The 20091-nt window shown below is 23.0% G+C and overlaps 4 protein-coding genes across 4 annotated transcripts; all 4 read left to right on the top strand. All coding sequences in view use genetic code 6, as the record gives it.

The window, feature by feature from the left end:
• Positions 1-722: 722 nt before the first annotated feature.
• On the top strand, positions 723-5286 carry TTHERM_000561609 (ABC transporter family protein; the record flags this gene model as incomplete). The annotated part of the gene is made up of 4 exons (XM_012796136.1): positions 723-802; positions 995-4836; positions 4939-4983; positions 5255-5286. 4 exons carry the CDS (start codon positions 723-725, stop codon positions 5284-5286), a joined length of 3999 nt encoding a protein of 1332 aa, XP_012651590.1.
• Positions 5287-6119: 833 nt separating this feature from the next.
• On the top strand, positions 6120-16074 carry TTHERM_00561600 (ABC transporter family protein; the record flags this gene model as incomplete). The annotated part of the gene is made up of 10 exons (XM_001010213.2): positions 6120-6477; positions 6593-6928; positions 7098-7754; positions 7841-8106; positions 8464-8920; positions 9123-14419; positions 14576-15168; positions 15230-15525; positions 15807-15835; positions 15991-16074. 10 exons carry the CDS (start codon positions 6120-6122, stop codon positions 16072-16074), a joined length of 8373 nt encoding a protein of 2790 aa, XP_001010213.2.
• A 442-nt stretch (positions 16075-16516) lies between these two features.
• On the top strand, positions 16517-17290 carry TTHERM_000561599 (ABC transporter family protein, putative; the record flags this gene model as incomplete). Its single annotated transcript, XM_012796135.1, has 1 exon — positions 16517-17290. The coding sequence occupies one exon, from the start codon at positions 16517-16519 to the stop codon at positions 17288-17290; it is 774 nt and encodes a 257-aa protein (XP_012651589.1).
• A 747-nt stretch (positions 17291-18037) lies between these two features.
• Positions 18038-19990, top strand: TTHERM_000561598 (ABC-2 family transporter protein; the record flags this gene model as incomplete). Its single annotated transcript, XM_012796134.1, has 4 exons — positions 18038-18191; positions 18247-18567; positions 18623-18949; positions 19005-19990. 4 exons carry the CDS (start codon positions 18038-18040, stop codon positions 19988-19990), a joined length of 1788 nt encoding a protein of 595 aa, XP_012651588.1.
• Between the last annotated feature and the right edge of the window lie 101 nt (positions 19991-20091).

Below are 20091 nucleotides of genomic sequence, written 5' to 3'. Positions count from 1 at the left end.
TCCTCCCCTCCCCCCTCAATAAATATAAAAATAATTTATTTAAAAAATTTAAAAAAATAAAAATGTTATTATGAAAATGATAATATAAATAAATAAATTAAACAGAATAATTAATTAATATTAAAACAGGTAAAATAAATAAATTAATATAAGGATAGTTCTTAAAATTTATTTTGGGAACTAATTATTTATTATATAAAAATGATATTTTTTCTTCAATTATTTAATAAAGGAAAATTACTTTAAAGATAAGGGAAAAAAATCATTGGATTTTATTAACTAATTTTTATAGTAATAAATAATTGGTAAACATTAATAAAGAATTCAATTAATAATTATAAAAATTTTTGTGATAAAGATAAAGAATGAAGAAACAAATAGTTAAAACAAATTCTACTAGCTTAAATTTTTTCAAACAAAATTAAACATAACTCATTGTGACAATGCTATTTTTACTACCAACTTTTATTTTAATTTTAACTACATTAATAACACTATTCTTTTTTTAAGAGACAAGTAGAAGTTTCATATAAAACTTTGCTGAAAATTTGTACTAAGACCAAATCTCCAACTCGAAAATTTAAAATAAAGTTGTGGTCATTTAAATAAATAATCAGATATAAAAGGTGGCTTGGCAAATAAACCTTACAAATTAATTATATTAAAAGTATTTACTAAACTAAATCAAAAAGAATAGTAATTTTACTGCCGCAATATTAAACATGCAGCGAGCTTTTGATAACCAAGAAAATCCTCTTATACTATAAATTTTTAAAGATCATATTCTTTCTACTAGCAATTGGTAATTAATATTATTTACTTATTTATTTTTTTAACTAAAAGTTTATTTATAAATTTATTGTAAATAATTGATTTAAGAAATTAAGAATGAAATATTTTTACAATAAAAACTGTAAAAATGATTTTTTTTTGCATAAAAAGAAGTAAAAATAAATTGATTGATTTTTTTAAATATTATTTAAAATAAATAAAGGCTTCATCCAAATTATGGTTACCTTTAATAATTAGATGAAATATCACTGCAACAAATAGAAAACTCTAGTCATTAAGATTTTTTGTTGAAAGCCATAAAATACGACTAACAGAATAAAGACATTAGATGGTTATAAATATAGAATATGTATTTTGGATTTACTCATGATGGTATGCTTTTTGTTTTTGGTTATAATTCTACTATGAGAGAATATGCAATCCCTCCAAATTGCCCATATAATTCTTTACCGTATAGGTTTGATGTTAGATGTAGATTTTATTATTAACCAACAGTTGATTCTTATTCGATAACAGTTTTCCCTCCTTAGCTAAATTTTATTGGCAATGGATTAAACTATTTTGCAACAAATTTTTGTTAAAGGATATTAAAATATGCAAAATAAGATCCTAATTCAGATAGCTCTGTATTTGCTTTAATTTGCACAACTCTAAATTTGAAATCTATTTCTAACTATTTTATTAACTTTAGCTAAAATTCTTTACAATAGATGCTTTTAGATCCAAGACAACTTTCATTAGTATATGATTCTAAATAATAAATTTAGTCAGTTACATATATTTAAGACGTTGAAACTAAATACCTACAAGACTAAAATTAAACTAAAATCTTTTTAGACAACATCAAATAAAATTCAGATTTAATTATTTCTAAAACAGATAGTATAGATCTATCTAATCCTTATAAAAATGACTAAAAAACATTTGAATACAGCAGAAATGGTACAGAGTGTTTAGTTATCCTTAATAGGATAACATTAATTGATAAAATATCAAAGGATCAAACTCTAAAATCTGTTAACCCAGCAAAAAAATACGAAATTAAAAATATTTATTTATTTTTGGATATCCTATCAAAATAATAAATGTAAGTCTATGCAAAAAATCTTGAATTGAATCTCACATATTATAATAAAATATTTTTATACATCAGTTGGTCATTAGCAATTCTTGTTCTGATTGTATAGGCAGTTTACTCTATATAAATAGGATTTAGCATATTATATCCTGTCAACCATCTAAAGAATATTCTTAATCAAATTAAAATTCTAAACTAAAAATAAGACCAAATAAATAAAAGCTTAAGAACCTAAAATTAAACTTCACAGATAAGTTATGAAACAGAATATAATAATGATATTTTAATTGAAGATTAAATTGATGAGGATTTAGAAGGATATTGCTTTTCAAGTGAAACATAAGATCTTTTGAGCAGTTTTCAAAATGTTTTTTAAATATTAAGATTTACAACTTCAAGTTTCTTTTCAAATAATTAAAGCTTATCTTTACTAAACTTAAATAAATGCATTGACCATTTTAGATAATTTGGGAATTTTCGAGCTTTAGGTGTTTGTTATAACAATATCGGGGTAATTCATTTCAATTAAGAAAGATACTAAGAAGCTTTAGAAAGCTTTGGAAATTCAATAATTTATTGCAAATATGAACTCTAAGTATACTCTCATTTAGATATTGACCAAAATTTAAATGAATAGTTGTAGAATTTTAAAGAACAATTCAAGAATTTTTTCTTTTATAGCTTAAATGAAGTGGATAAGGATTTCAATATCAGTGATATTACTCAGTTTGTAGAAAATTACAAATATCAACATAAAATAAATTATTGCCTTCATGATGCTGAATAGCTGTTTGAATAATTATTTAATAGAAATCTTAATTATCAAACTTCTCTAATATTTTATTTAAAAAAGTAAAATTACTTTATGTGGGATGCATTTGAAGATATTGTAATTGAAAATATCTCAATAAGTTAACTTTATTTATCCTCTTCATTTAAAAGAGAAATTACTAGTTACTGTAATCTATTAGTAAGAGATTTTCATTACTAAATGCGTGAGTAAACAAATAAATTACTAAATATTTTAATGTAGTATTATGTTAATATTCATACTAACAACTTGAATATTAATGTAAACGAATGCTAATCGTTGACAAAAAACCAAACACTTGATACTTAAGATAAGATTTTTTTTGAAAATTTAATTACTAAAGGTAAAATTTAAATTGTAAAGACTAGTAGCAAATAACAGGATTAGATAATTCTTACCAGTCCTATAAAAGCTAGAAAATCCGATAGAAATACTAATTTCTTTTAGAGTTAACTTGAATAAACTGAAAAATTAATAAATTTTTAATCAATAAATGATTAATTAAGTTTTAATTTCATTAGACAAAATTCTCAATTCAGTATGACAAACAAAGAAAATAATAAATCAAGATCACAAAGTAACTAAAAGAGACAATCAAAAAGTAATTAAAACAATTACAGTATTTTTTTAAACTAAAAATTGAAACAGTCCTAATAAGGAAGTAACTTTTCAAATCAATTCCTCTTAAAAAAAGAAAATACTCCAACAAATTCGAACTCCTTTAATTTAAAGAGCAATCATTATCAAAATAAAGCTAAAGTCGCTTTAAAGGATTCTGAACATGAAGATAAATTAGAAAACAGTCAGTACCTTTTCAACACTGCTATTAAAAATCAAGTTTATAGTAAAAAAATAAATAATTTTATAAATACATAGTAATATCTCATTCAATCATAACAAAAATTAAAAATATCCTTCCATCAAGTAAGAAAAGAGTTCAAAGCAAATAAAAAAAATATTTTTGATTTTAGCTCTGATATTTATTTTCAATATTGCACATTACAATAAGCATAGTATTAACTTATATAAAAGAATTATTACACCGCAGCATTAATCTTAGTTAAGTCTTTAGAAGAGTGTATGTATTACCTACCTTATTTGAAAAAAATGCAAATTAACTTTCTTTCATAGATAGCTCAAATTAACAATATCAAAAACTAAGAATTGCAAGAGGTCAAAGACAAATATGATAACCTAACTAAAGCTTACTTGAACATTCAATTAGTTACCACTTGTTATAATTATTAATTTAAAAAAAAGATATGCACTATGTGTTATGATATTGTTAATTAGATCCTATTCAAAGATTATGACACATTTGCTGTATTAGATTTTAACTTTGAAGAATAAATATTCGTTTAGTATATTGGAGTCACTTCGATTAAAACTATCTAATCAAACTTTTCATTATTCTCAGAAATTTTTTTAAGATATCTCTCAAATAAAATAAACCAAGAACAAAAAACATAAGCAGCTTACATATAAAAAGAAACAGCTGAAGAAGAGTAAAACCTTTCAATAATTGAGTCACCTAAAAGTTATTAAAAATAAAATAAAAATGAAATTAATGATTAAATAGAAATAAAAAAACAAAACACATTAAATAAAAAAATGACAGATAATTAAAATCTAAAGAATTCAGACAAAAAATAAAGTTTAACTCAACAAAATTAAAAACAAAAGCTTAAAAATGAAGAATCTTTAAATAATTAAGATAAATATTGTAATTTATCGAATAATTTATCAGAATAATCTATAATTTCTCTTTTTAATTCTGATGAAGTAAATAAAATGTCTTCACTTAACAGCTAGGAGAATCAATTACATCATATTTAAAATGATAAGCAAAATCAAATTCAATATTAGATAAATAATGAATAAAATTAATTACTAAACTTTAATAATAATAGCAATAAAAGTAAAGAAATTGATTAGCATACTGAATATTAATTTAAATAGTTCCTTAATTAAAGTAATTAATTCCAAAGTCTATCTTAAAAGAATTCTTTATTATCCAATAAAAAGGATAAAACTATTTAAAATTCATATAATGGAATAAAAAATTTCTTTGAAAATTATGATTAAGATTGTGCAAAAAGCTAGGATGAAATGTAAAAAAATGATATTAATCAAACAAATGTCTTTTAAAGCTAAAGTAAAAACGAGTAATCATATCATTCAAAGAATTAAATTAAAGGAGATTTAATTTTTATTTAAGGTATTCTCTCTTGCATAAAATAATTTTCTTTTAATCTAGATGAAAAATTATCTTCCTTCATGGCTTAATATAAATTTAGACATAGTAATTAGTAATCATCAAAATAAAATAAAAATAGCTACACATATCTTATTTACATAACAGATCAAAAATTAAATTTATAAAATAAAATATTGATATAAAGGCTATGTCGACTTTTAATTGAAACATAAATAGAATTGCTAATTTTAATTTTAAGTTAAAGTCAAAGTCTTGAAGAATATTCAATTTTTTAAGATATTTTTAAAAACGGAAGACAAGTGATCAAAATTTTCTTTTCAGAAGAAAAGCTATTACAGTATATTTATAATAACAGAGAACATGTTAGAAATAATTACTAAACAATGATTGTAGAGCATTTTTGAAAATATTCATATATTAAATATTCTTAAGAATGATTAATTTTTTCAACCCAAATAAAATATTAGCAAAAGTTAAATTTAGTATTAATTATTTCATTAAATTAAAAACTAAAATAATTTAATTGCTTTATAAAAAAAATGTTTAATTAAATTTTCAACTTATTTATTTGTTTACTTGCTTTTTTTTGTATTGCTTCATTGTTTTGCATATATTATTGTTTATTTTTTAACTTACTTTATTTCTTTTTGTGAAATTATTATATTCAAGTGTAATTTTTCTATTTTTATTTAGTAATATTTCCATATTTTTTTAGCATTTAGAAATTTATTTTTGCTCTCATAAATTTTTGGCTAGTATTATCTATCAATTTATAATATTTTTCAATCAATCTCATCCAGCAAAAGTTTTGCTTAATAATTATGCTGAAGAATGTTATAAAAAATTAATGAGTAAACAAGAACATTTTAATGATAAGAAATTTTATTATGTTTGTTTAAATTCAAGTACAAGTTAATAAATATATTTATTTATTTATTTAAAATAGTGATCTTTAGAAGTTAAATTAATTAATTAATTATTTTGAAGAAAGGAATACTTAGTTAATAAAAAATAATCTATCTTTAATCAAAGTAATGTTAAAGTTAAATAGTGTTTTAAAATCTTTTATACTAATTTTCTTCATCTTGAATGGGTTTTTATGCTAAATTTGTAAATTTGATGAATTTTATCATGGTAAAGGAGTCTGTTAAAAATGTGATTCTAGTTGCGTTTCTTGCTTTGGAGATGGTAAAACAGACTGCTTTAAATGTTATGGATATATGCATCAATAAGAATGCTTTGATAATTGCCCATCTGGTTATTTTAAAGACGATTAAAGATATATTTGTGTTACATGCAATATACCTTTTTGCTTAGAATGTCTAAGCAACACTAAATGTAAAACTTGCGAAAAAGGTTTCTTGCTATCATAGTCTAAAACAGAATGCACTTTTAGTTTAAACGATGAATCTAGCTACGCTTATTTTAATTTTAATTAAAATGAAATAGTAGAAGTTTAAAAATGTCCAGAAGATCTTGAGTAAAATGAGGAATAGCATATTTGTACATATCCTAAGATATGTTCTTAAGAAAATTATATTGGAGAGCTCAATTCGAACTGCTTTAATAAAGATGAAGGTAATGCTTTATATAGTAAATTTAGAAAAGCAAAATTAATTTGATTTATTCACTCACTCACTCGTTCGCTCTTTTTGTTAGTTCTATAAAATTAACTTTTTCTAATTAATAATAGATGGAATCAAAATACTCATAGAAAGGTATTACTTATATTTCTACACAAAAAAGGAAGTTTATGTATTCACAAAAGATAGATTTACTTATTAATTCTATCTATAAAGTCTAAACAGCGATTAAGATATTTAAACAGTTATTGGTTTCAATAACTACATTTACATAGTTTACAGTAATACTATATTAATATATCACAATGCATACTATACATTAGAAGAGACCATTCAAGTTCCAGTATGGGTCTAAAATAATTAGTTTACTTAGATTATTGGTGACAATTCAAATTTTCAATATGAATACAATTGGCTTATAACATCATCTGCATCTCTTTAAGACAGTAACAAATAAACATTTTCCCTATTTTAAATAAAAAAATATTTGTAAAAGAAAATCACAAATTCAATTTATAACTTTTTAAGATGACTAAATAAAAAATAGTCATCTATTAATTTAATATTTTAATTTTATTTAATTGATTTTATTGTTAATTTATTAAAATAAATAAGTTTTGGTGTTTAATTTGAAGGATGTGAATACTGTAAAGTTTCAATATAAAATCGGTTAGAAAATATTTGAATACTTTATCATTCCTGAATCAAATAAATTAATTGTTATATCTCTATTAAAAATTACCATATACTCTACTTTTATGGATGAAAGTGAGCCGCTTAGCTAGTTAGATATAGGAGAGTAAATGCAAGTAGATTGGATTAAAAGCTATTCTTATCCATTAAATAAAGGAAACCAAGATAAATAATTTGTTGTTTTGAATGGGTTAAGTGTGAATATTTTTGACTCAGAAAATAATTCTATGGTTCATATAGTTGCTCCTAGTAATTATGGCTATGTATTGGAATAAAATAACATTTTATCAATTATATACTCATCTAAGATATACTTTTTAAGAATTAAAGATTTGATTTAAAATTGTTTAAGCAATCTGAACTGCCTAAATAATTATCAAAATTTAGTTTTATACACAATTTAAATATAAAGCAACGAATACTATATCGTTTCTGAATTTAATAATGATATTTATGTGGCAATTAAGGATTCTTTTTAACTCTAAGTTTTTGACTAAAATTTCAATCTAAAATATATTAAATCTGATTTCAAAAAGCCTATCAAGAGCATTTTCTACTATTAAAGTGATATTTAAATATGTAAAAAATTTTTATTTTTTAAGTTTTAGAATTTTATTTTTTCAAATTTATTTTCAGAGTTCTTAAAGTTAATTTTAAAAATAAAGATGGAGATTCAAATTTTCTAATAGTTAGTTATGATAATAATGCTAGAATATTCCTTGAAAATAATTAAGAAGCATATCTATTTAACTTTTGTAATGAAAATAGTATAGAAATATTTAATGAAGAGATAGAAGAGTATGGAGCAGTTGGAATTGATGAATAAAGGCGTATCTTAATAAATGCTGCTATTAGCACTAAAGGAAATTTAGTAATTTTTATGATTTACAATGGTTAAGCTCTATTTTAAAAGGAGTTTTAGGGAGACGACGTAATAAATAGACTTTAAATTGTTAGATAAAATTTTTAAATATTTATAAACTCTGATAGTAGGCTAATTAAAATATTTGGTCTATTAAATAGCTAGAAATAGCACTTAGTTTTAACTATAGAATATTTTAACTTTATAATCAACCCAAACTATGAAGTTTACTTCTCAGTAGAATAAATTATATCTGATTAATTATTTTTAGCTAAAGAGAAAAAAGAATCTAGTCTTTGCCTATACTTTTATTTAATAAATAATTCAAAAAGTAAGTTAATTTCTTGCTCGCTGTAAAACTATAAACAGATAAAAGACAATAATAAATACATTGCTATATCTATAATAAATAAAAACAATAATTAGAGCTTCATTCAAATATTCGATAAAACTAGCCTAGAATTGAATCAGCAAGTAGGTGTTTAGATAGCAGATTTTTATTTTGAATTTTTAGACACAACAACAATTCTAATAATATCGCCAGGAAAGTTTATTAAATTTGATGTAGAAAGAGTATCTTTTAATGAACTTTAATAAGATGAAAATAAAATTACAGGCAAAATATATAAATACCAAATCGAATAAAAATAGACTTGGATGCTTATATAAGAATTAAGAGAAAGTAGATTCATATTTCACTTTATTAATTTACTTTCTAATCCAATATCTCATGTGGGAGAAGAAATAATACCTCTAGTTACATAGGATGACAAATAATTTACTCCCTACTTACAAAATTATCAATGCTCGTTTTTGCTTTTTCCATAAAGCTCTTATAATTAAGGCACTTTCTTTTAAATTATTTCCTCTGAGTATTATTTTAGTAATATTTATTTTTTTTTTAATATACTAAATATTTACTATGAATTATCATTTATTATCACCAATAATAAAATTTAGCAAAAGATTATGTAAAAATATTTTAATTTTATCAATCAAAATTTTAATGATAGAATCTTTCAAAATGAAGAAGCTAAATTATATGTTAATTTATTTTAGTAATTGATGTTATTTTTAAAAAATAGGTAAACTCGAAATTTATTAAAATACAATAGTTACTTATAAAGTATTTAGTAGCAAAAAAATCAAATTAATTGGTAAAAAAAGGATACTTTAGCTTTAAGAAGCTGAGAAGTTATAAATCGTGGAAGGTCAATTTTCTTAAAATTAACTTTAGTTCATGAATCAAATCAACATTAAGGAATAGATAAGCATTTTATGCAGCTTCTAATGTTATTATTCTGGTAAAATTGATAAATATTAGCTTCTATATAAAAGATGGTAGATCCCAAATATTATTAAGCAACTCTCTACAGACAGAATATATTTAGATGATTATTATCAAAATACAATGTATTCAGATAAGTGGCATGTAATAGGTTTAGAGGCATATTTGAATTCTGATAAAAAACCATTAGATAATAAAAGAATAGATTTAATTTAATATCCTGAAAAGCAAGTTATTTTTTCTTACAAAATAAAAGTTGAATGTAGTTTATTTACTTTTCAGATAATAAGTACTTATGATACTCTTCTTATTTGTGATGACATGAATATACTCGTTTATAGTTTATATGATATAATTGTTAGTTAAACAAAAAAATTTGAAGGCACTGCTAAGGCAGACTACAAATCTCCTGATTATATTTACAGCTTTAAAATGGAATATCCTTAAAAGGTAGATAAATTTGCATATTTCTCATAAATTGATCCTTACGTATTCCTAAATTTGTATGGTATCTATGATTTTTTGTAGAATAAGTTTTTTAATTAACCAGAATTGCTAATTTACAATAACAAATAATAAACAAAGATTTAGATTATGGAAAATAAGACTCATCTATATTATATATTTAGACTTAAAATTTATTTTTATGAAAAATAAAAATCTATCCAGTAATAGAATTCTAATTTATCTAAGGATTCATCTCTCTTCTTTTTAAATCAGAAAGATGGCTTTCTTAATTTAGAGAGAGATTTTATTATTGGTTTAACGTAGCTGAATGACCAATAGTATGTTTAGATAGTCTCTTATCAGAATTTAACTCCAATAAAACTATTTTATGAATTTGATTCAGAATCTTTTAATACAAATGGCTTCTACTTTTATTGTTGGCAGTATTAAAAACTATTTTTAAGATACGAAAACTCTATTGTTGGGTATGATTACCCTTTTAGCGAGAATTAACAACCCTTTTTCGTTTTTAAAGTAAAGAAGAGCGTTCCAAGGGCATGTAGTAACTCATTCCTTGTTACTTATGAACAGCTAAGTTCTAGCAATAACTTTAAAATTACAATAATTGAGTATGAAAATTAGAGCATTCTCAAAGATATCACTCTTAATACTGACTTAGAGAGAATCAATATCGATTTATTTATTAACTAAACGAATGTAGCAATTATTGAAGATAAACAAATTGTAGTAATAGGAAATATTCTTATTTCAACAAGCAAATCAGACTTTTACTACATTTTTTAAGAAAGTAAATTCCATTACTCACCTTCACTAGACTTAGCGTTTATTCATTAGCAATCCATAGAAAAATACCTTCAAGTTTTAGATCTCTCTTAAATTTTCCCATTTGTACTCGAAAGGTTTTCTTTTGAAAATAAATTAAACTTTTAGAATTATTATTTTTAAAAGAGTTAGCAGTAAAGAACTTCTTCTCAAAAAGGCGAAAATTAAGTAAAATAATAAGCTTAGGTTTAGAATTTCTAAGAATAAGATTTGATATTTATAAATTTAAATCTAAATAGTCTTTGTGTTTATAATATATACGAGTAGTATTACACGATTCTAAAGCTCCCAAATATGGTTGAAACTTAGAATTTGCAAGCTTTAAAGATTAGGAAAATGTAATATTTAGTTTATTTGAATAAAAGCAGCTCAAATTCTGTAGCTGTTATCAAATTTGATAGAGAGTTTTATTTATACCGTAGAAATAAATATCTAAAAACTTTAAACCTTTACGAGTATTAAGAAATATATGCTGATGGATAAGACGACTTGGTTTATATTTATGCATTTAAAGATAAAGAATTATATTATTTAACAATAGATAATGATATTTTAGAATTTAAAAATTAATTAATTAATTTATCACAATTTAACTTCTAAAATTTCTTATTGATCGACATAAAGCCAAATGTAAAATATGCTCTTATTGATATAAATTATAATTTAATTGCTCAAAATTCCATAGATGATTCTCCCTGCTTATTAAAACTTCCCTCAGAGTTCTTTGGCCAAGTTAAAGGTATTTAAATTGTTAAGACAGAAAATAATGCATAAGTCATTGAATACATCTTTTTATGGATAAAAAACATTTTAAACGTTTATAATTTTTAATGTGAGTTAATATGGTCTAAAAATAATATTGACGATGGCATTTAAGTAATAACAGAAGATAATTTAACTTAATAGATATATTTTGCAGATAAATACTACATCTATATAATCTAATATCAAGATTTACTCATTAAATAATATTAGAATAATATAATCGTAGCCTAGCTTCCACTGTAAGCACGTAGCCATGTAAAGCTATAAAAGTTAAATAAAAATTTGCTTGCTGTTTTGAGTGCTTCAAATATTTACATCTTTGAAGTGTATAAGTCCTTTACTTTAATGTATTACATAACAAATAAAGATTTCTTTAACATTTAGTAAGTTTTCTATGTATTAGAAGAATACTTTGTTATATCAGACATAAATAGGATGTACATTTATTAAATAATAACAGATGATAATCCAAATGAAATTGATATCATAAGCAAATCAGTCAACCGTATAAGTGGATCATCATCATATAGTTCTTCATCTTCTATCAACAGCAGCTACTAAAGCAACTAAGGAGACAATTCTGAATATTACAGTTAAAAATAGTTTTTCCAACGCAAATTAGCTGTTCCTTTTTATGAATAAACCAACTTGTATCTCTAAATTTTGGAAATATAAACTTTCACACAAGAAGAAGCTGTTTTTATTAGAATTGTAGGAGCAGATTATAACAATTTAGTAGATTTAACTAAATAGCTAATTTTTAATCACTAAACTAAATAAGAAAAGGGTTCTTTATTAAAAACTGAACTGAAGGATTAAAAAGTATCTTTTCTGAAAAATATATTATAAAATGACCAAAAATAATCTCAGAATACTTGCAGAGGCAAATTTATAATCCACCAAAAGAAAGACTATTAAATTATTTAATATGACACAATTTACTCTCAAAACGATGGATTATACAACCAAATCAATTTTAAATTTCCTTCAAAAGAAAATAATCTTAGTTTAGATAAGTCAGATGATAATAAAGATGATCTTAATGAATTATTTATCCCAAATTCTCTGAAGCTAAAAACAAAACTAGCATCATATTTTATATATGATTTAAGTGACACTGCTGTGTTGCTTTTTCCCTTAAATATAAAGAGCTCAGTAATAAACAAACTTAAAATAATGAATGGAAAAATTGAAGCCAATAAAGGATTTTTTAGATTAATTTAGAGTGAAGAAAATACAAAAGAGTCTGATAAAAATAAATAAGAAACAATTGATTCTCCTTTTATAACTCCAAATAGCTTAGAATAATTTAAATTCATTCATTTGGAAAATGTTGAGTTGAGATAAAGCTTAAATATTTTTAATTGTGAATCAGTAATTCTTAAAGACATATTTGTCCCATATGATAATCCTTCTTTGTAAATTTAGCTTCAATTCTATAATGTATCTAGCTTATCAATCAAGAATTTAACAGTGCATTCAACAATGTTAAGTAAATAATTTTTGAGTATTATCAACTCATAACAAGTGGATATCAGCTACTTAAATGTATTTGACGATTCTTCTCAATCATATATATTTCCTCAATTCTCTCTTTACTTAAGTTTTGGATGGATAACTATTTAATAAACTCCTAATGTAACAATTTCAAATATCAATTTTACAGGCGTTAACGCTAATATAGATCTATTCTTTTTACAATATGTTGAAGAAGTCTATTTAGAAAACTTAATTTTCTAAAATCTAAATTCCCAATTTAACGAAGAGGAAGAAGATTTTAGTGATAAAAAAGGAAATGCTCCCTCTCAAAGTGATCCAGGTACTTAAATTAACATAAATGAGAGAGGAGAAATTATATCATAAGATCAATAAATGCTAAATTTTTACGCTCATTTGCCAGTTAACATAGAAAACTTTAGTAGTGTTTTCAGATTAGTTTTTATTTAAAAGTAGCTCTCTATAAAAAATATTTTATTAGAAGAAAGTAATGTGTCTATGTTTTTACACTTAAATAAAACTATAAATTTTATTTCCACTAGTAATTCAAATATAAATGAGTAGTTTGAGTCAACATAATTAGATGTCTAAATAGTTAATGTAACAATCAATCAATTATCTCAAATATAATAGAGTATATGCTATTAAACCGATTTTTTAATAATAGATGCTGAATCTGTCACAATTGATACTTTAAATATTTATTCCACATCCTGCTTCTAATCAATAATTCGATTGTTAAATACCAAACAAACAAATGTTAAAAATGTTAACATTATTAAAGCAAATTTGATTAATTTTTTATTCTATTTTTTTAAAAATTAAAACTTGGTGATTGAAAATTTCACAGTCTAAGAGAATAACTAATTGAATCAAATTTTTGGTATTATAAAATGCTTCAATTCTTTATTATAAAATATTTAAGTCTATCCTTACGTTATAAATAAACGCAATAAAAAAGAATAAACCCTAGTTAAAATTAAAAACTCTGCAATATTGATTTACAATAATTAAGATGATCCAACTCTGGTATCTAAAAGCTCTGCAACTATCATTGATTCTTAGATTCAAAGTCTATAGAGCATCAATAGCAATGGTACAGCAATTCAAGTTTTCGAAGTAGCTCTAAAGCTGTAAAATGTAAAGCTTTTTAACAATTCAGCAGGTTTAAATGGAGGAGCTATTTACTTATATTCGTCTTCTCTTACTTTAACAAATACATTAATATAATACAATAATGCTACTTTCTCTGGAGGAGCTATTTTTTCTACAGATTCTATTATAAAAATAGAAGATAGTTTGACTGACTTAAAATAAAAAACTCTAATACAATACAACTTTGCTGCTATAGGTGGTGGCATACGCTATTTCAGACAAAATATTGATTAAGTTTTATCTGTAGAAGGATGTTTAAAACATAATAGAGCTATTTATTTTGGCTAGGACTATACTAACTATCCAACTAAGCTTATAGTAAAAGATTCCAAACCTAATAACACCCTGCAAAATGTTGTTTCAAGTATCTCCTCAACTCAATAAGAAGTATACAATTTATTTCAATAATTTTTATTTATTTAAATTTCTATTTTTCTATTAATTAAATAATTAATTACAAATAATAACTTATAAAATATTAAACTAAAAAAAATTTAAAAACATTTTTTTATATTAAAAATAATACATAATTTATTTATTTAGATTAAATTTTATTGGGTCGATGAGTAAAACTAGAAACTAAAATACACTTCTCAAGAAATAAGTTTAAAAAATAACAAATATCAACCAATTCAAAGAGAATTAAATTAATACACGACACTTTATATGTCTTCAGAAAGCATTTGGATAAATAGAGTAAAAACAGAGACTGAAGTTAAAGGAGAGATTGTTTAAGATATCTATGGATATTAATATATAAAAACTAACTAAAACTACTTATTAAAACCTAAATCTTATGGGAAACTTAAAGTAAAAACAATGATAAATTATCCAGAGGATGAAGGAAGTAAATTCAAATAAAATGAGCTGCTGATCAATATATTTTTTAGAGAATGCGTTATTGGTGAGATTTTTAATCCATTTAATTAAGATGTCTTTGAATGCCTTGAGTGTAAAGACAATATGTATTCTCTGATATAACCTACTTCTTTTGAAAACAAATGCTTAGTTTGTCCTGATAACGCAAAAAAGTGCTATAAGAATGTTATTGAAATATTTGAAAATTATTGGATTGAGCCAAACACTACGAACATTTATTTTTGCTTCAATAATCCAGATAAATGTTAACCTGAATTGTAAATATTAACTTTTACATTCACATTTATGAAAATTTATTAATTTTATTTTATTTTATAGGAAAAACGGTTGTAGTTAAGGAGGATATGGCCCTCGCTGTGAAAGCTGCGATTATACTGGGTAAGTATGGAAAGGTTATAGCTATACAAGGTATGGAATTTATGAATGTAAAGAATGCGGGAAAGAATAGATCTCTTATTATGTTTTTGTTTGCCTATTTATCATTTTATTTCCCTTATTTTTTACTTACTTGGCTTATCAAGTAACTATAGAAGCCTAAGCAATATTATAAGCATACTATTTAAAGAAAGCTGGTATAATTAATATAGGACTCTTATGTGAAAATATTAGATTTAGTAACATAATCAAATTTTTAATTAGCTATGTACAAATTTTATCTACTCTTGCTTATTTTAATTTCAAATTTTCTTATGGCATATTAGTATTAGTTAACTTTTTAGGAAATCCTCTTTAAATTAGTTTTTACTTGATAGATTGTTTATTTATTTAACTGGGATGGATTCATAAACTTGAAATAGTTTACATAAGACTGATATGGATAATAATTAATGTTCTTATATATGCAATCTTCTCATTTATAATTATTTATTCATTTACTTACTTTACATTTAAAAAGTCTACCACAAAAAAGGATACAATATATAGGTAATTTAGTTATAAATTAATAAGCACTTGCAAATTTTTTAATTTATTTATAAAAAATAGCAAAAATTTCTTAATCTTTATTTTACTTTTAGAAATTATTTGAATTAGTTTTATATTATTTATTATATTGAAATTTTATTAATCTTATAAAAAAGATTTATTAGGACTTCAATGTACTACTTGTATTATATGGTATTCCCAAGTCTTGTGTAATAATCCATTAACATACTATCTTGTGAGAGAATTGGCACTAAGAAATATATTTATTCTGATAATTAATTTCATTGCTATTCAAAATAACATTTATTTTTTGGATTTCCTATTGCAGTACCTTTGCTTATTTTAATGCTTATAATTATACCTGCATATATTTATTTTGAATTAAAGACAAATAAAAATAATCTTTTTAAGATTTCATTTTATTTGAGATAAAAATTTTTCTTTTCAGAATATAAACATTCATGCTATTACTGGGAAATAGTAAAATTCTCATAGAAAGGATTAATATATATAGGTTTAAGCATATATAATGAAAATTAAACAACAAAAGGTGCTTTATTGAGCTTTATTATGGCATTTTATATTAGGTAATTATACATTTAATAACCTTATAAAAGACTTTTTTTAAATTAAATTGATTATGCTGCCAGCTTTACCTTGCTTCTTTGTTTTTAATTGGGAATGATCAACATGAATTCGAATAACATCAATATATAACAATCTTCATTTTATTTAGTTATTATTTTGAATGCTTTCTTCTTGATGTATTTCATATTCATGCTTATTAAAGAAAAAATCTAGTACAATTAAAAAACACTAATCTACCCATGCATTTAATCTTTAATTAATAGAGTGCCATATCTATAAAAATATTTTTAGCTCACAGAAAATTTGTATTTGTCTCATAAAGGATGGAAAAAACTTTAAGCAGCAATAAAAAGAGTTGGTTACCAAAAATTAACTCTTTATTGCTTATAAAAAGACCAAAAGATAACAAGCTCATTTGCTAATCTCTTTGTGAATAATTAATAATCTTCGTAATCATCAAACGATGTTTCGATAAAACTTAAAAAATCAAAAGATTCAGAAAAAGCAAAACCTAAACTGAACTTCAACTCAAGAAATGTAATTCACAAGAAGAGCATTTATAACACATCAAAATAAAATGATCTCAAAAATATTAGACCAATAATTCCATAAGTTTTATCATCTGACTAAAAATTGGAGTTGATATAATCCATAGGATAATCCTAATCATTAGTAGTTCCTGACGAAAATGCTTTTTCTGCATAAAAAATAGTAAATTATGTAATCTAGATAGATGATAAAATTAAGTTAGGTGAAGATATTAAGAATAATAATAATAATATTAATGAGGGCTAAATTGAAGTTGTGCAATAATTACCAGAAATATAAAATATAAAAACAATTAATGGAATTAATACTAATTAATGATTATCAAAATTTCTTTCCTTTTTTTTATCTTTAGTAACAATTTTACCTTAAGCTTTGAAAATATTTTTATTTAAATATTTTTGATAAATGAATAAAAATTACTTTTGATTTTTTTGATGTCGTTAAATAAATAAATTTCTTTTGATCTAAAATTACATATTTAGGCTTTTAAAAATATTCTTTATTAATAGTTGAGAGAATATTTTTTTTATTTTTGTAATTGATTAAAAATCTGATAAATTTTGATTAATTGATTTATATTTAAATTTGGAAATTTTAAGGAACAATTAGTATTCTAAGAATATACTTTAAATTTATTTCACAATAGATTTGTTAATAAAAAATAATAAAATAAATTTATTTATCAATCATTAGTCTTTGATAATTAACAAATAATTCAGCATTTTTTATCTTAATTTAGTAATACCAAATATTTTCTTAATTTTTTATGATTAATGAAAAAAAGAATTTATTTATTTCTTTAATATAATTTGTTTTGATTAAATTAAATTAGTCAGAAATAAACTTGCATATTTATCAAAATATTCTAAATTTCTAGAAAGAATTAAGTTTTTAATTTTTAAATTAATGTAAATTCATCAGAATTTATTAATATTTTCTAAATAATTACATAAATAATTATCCATTTCTTTATTAAAAGTAAAAAAATGCTTAATTCTTTACAATATTTTATTAGAATTAAACTACTTTAAATAATAGAAGCTATAAGTAAATCAATTGTTATAAATGTCAGATAACCTCATTAATAATACTAAAAGACAAGCAGTTGATATTGTCTTCAAAAACATTGACTATTCAGTGAAAAATAAAAAACATACAAGATAAATCTTAAAAGGAGTTTCAGGAATTTGTAAAAATAGCCAAATAAATGCTATTTTAGGTATATAAATAAAATTCTTAGATATTTAAAAACATTTTTTTAATTAAATCAAAAGGAACATCAGGAGCTGGAAAGACAACTTTGCTCAATATTCTTTGCTAGAGAATTTAAAATAAACCTGATTAAATTTTATCAGGTAAAGTATTGGCCAACAATTTACCCTATACCTCAAATTAATTTACATAATTTGCATCCTATGTTATGTAAGACGACATATTACTTGAAGCGTTAACTGTTAAAGAGTGTCTATAGTTTGCTGTCAACCTAAAAACTGTCGGCAATTAATAATAAAAAACTTAAAAAGTTGAAGAAATCATTAAAATTTTGAAGCTTGAGAGATGTCAGAATACCTTCATTGGCGGTAATTTTATTAAAGGTAAGTAAATTTATTTTTATATTTCAAATAAACTTAAAATGAAATTTTTCATTAGGTATTTCTGGAGGAGAAAAAAAGAGGACATCAATAGGTTATGAACTAATAAGCGATCCATAATGCTTATTCTTAGATGAACCTACTTCAGGTTTAGATAGCTTTACAGCTTATTGTATTATTGATTTCTTGAGAAAGTATGCTCATAACTAAAATAAAACAGTCGTGTTTACAATTCATTAACCCTCTTCTGATATTTGGAATATGTTTGATAATGTTATGCTAATGGTTGAAGGACAGTTTATCTACTAAGGCACTGGAGGAATGAATGTACTAAATTATTTTTCAAGCATCGGATTCAAATGTCCTGTTTATTCTAATCCAGCAGGTAAATAAATAAATAACCATTTATTATTTTAAAAATTAAATAAATTAAATTAAAGATTTCTTAATGTCAATAATGACTCCTGAGAGAGAAATTAATGTTAAAAATTATGATTTCTACTTTTTACAATATGCTTCAAATTTGAAGGAAAATGTAGAAGCAAATATTAAAAATTCTATTGAAGAGGAAATGTAAGTGGATTCAATTAAAACAAATTTTAGAACGAATATGTTTTACTAAACAACACAAATAGCTTTACGATAAGTAAAGATTCTAAAAAGAAATCCAATTCTCTTAGCAGCACGGGTAATATAGAGTGTTGTTATATCGTTTTTTATAGGTCTTATATATTGGTAAACTCCTGGTCCAACAGATAATCCTACTTAAAGAGATATTGATAGTAAAAATGGATTATTGTATTTCTAAGTTATAGGAGCCTTCATGATGGCATTAAAACCATGTATCCTTACCTTTCCTTCTGAGAGAGCTGTGTTTTTGAGAGAAGAAAACTCATAGTTGTATACAGTAGGACCTTATTTTTTAGGAAAATATATTGTTGACATATTACCTTGCATAATATCACCTATCTTATCAAGTATAGTTGTTTACTGGATGGTTGGATTAAATACTGATAGTCCAGGAAAAGTACTCTTTTTTATGTTCACTAGCGCTCTTTAAGGCTTATCAGGAATAGCACTCGGTTACTTAGGTGGGTGTGCATTTAAAAATGCTCATATTGCAGTTGCTATATCTCCAGCTATTACAGTACCTACTATGCTTTTCGGGGGATATTACAAAAACTCTGGTGATTATGCTTCTTGGATAGGTTGGATTTCGTACCTTTCTCCTTATAAATATTCCTTTAGTGCACTTGCTTAAAATGAGTACACTTATGAAGGTTAAAACTATCCCTAAGATCCTATAAAACAATTAAATTTCAATTTAGATAAATGGGAAAGTATTGGGTGTTTGATTGGATTATGTTTAGGTTACTCAATAATTGCATACATTTTATTATCATTATTGAAGAAAAAATTATAATGATTCAAAAATGTAAATTTAATTTTTAAGTCATATAAAATTTATAAAAATTTGTAAAAGTACTTTCTATTAATTAATTAAATGATGTATTTGTAACATAAATT

Source organism: Tetrahymena thermophila, assembly GCF_000189635.1.
Source record: "Tetrahymena thermophila SB210 genomic scaffold scf_8254763, whole genome shotgun sequence".
In the NCBI taxonomy this organism is placed as follows: Eukaryota; Ciliophora; class Oligohymenophorea; order Hymenostomatida; family Tetrahymenidae; genus Tetrahymena; species Tetrahymena thermophila.
This window is presented reverse-complemented; position numbering and strand designations above follow the sequence as displayed.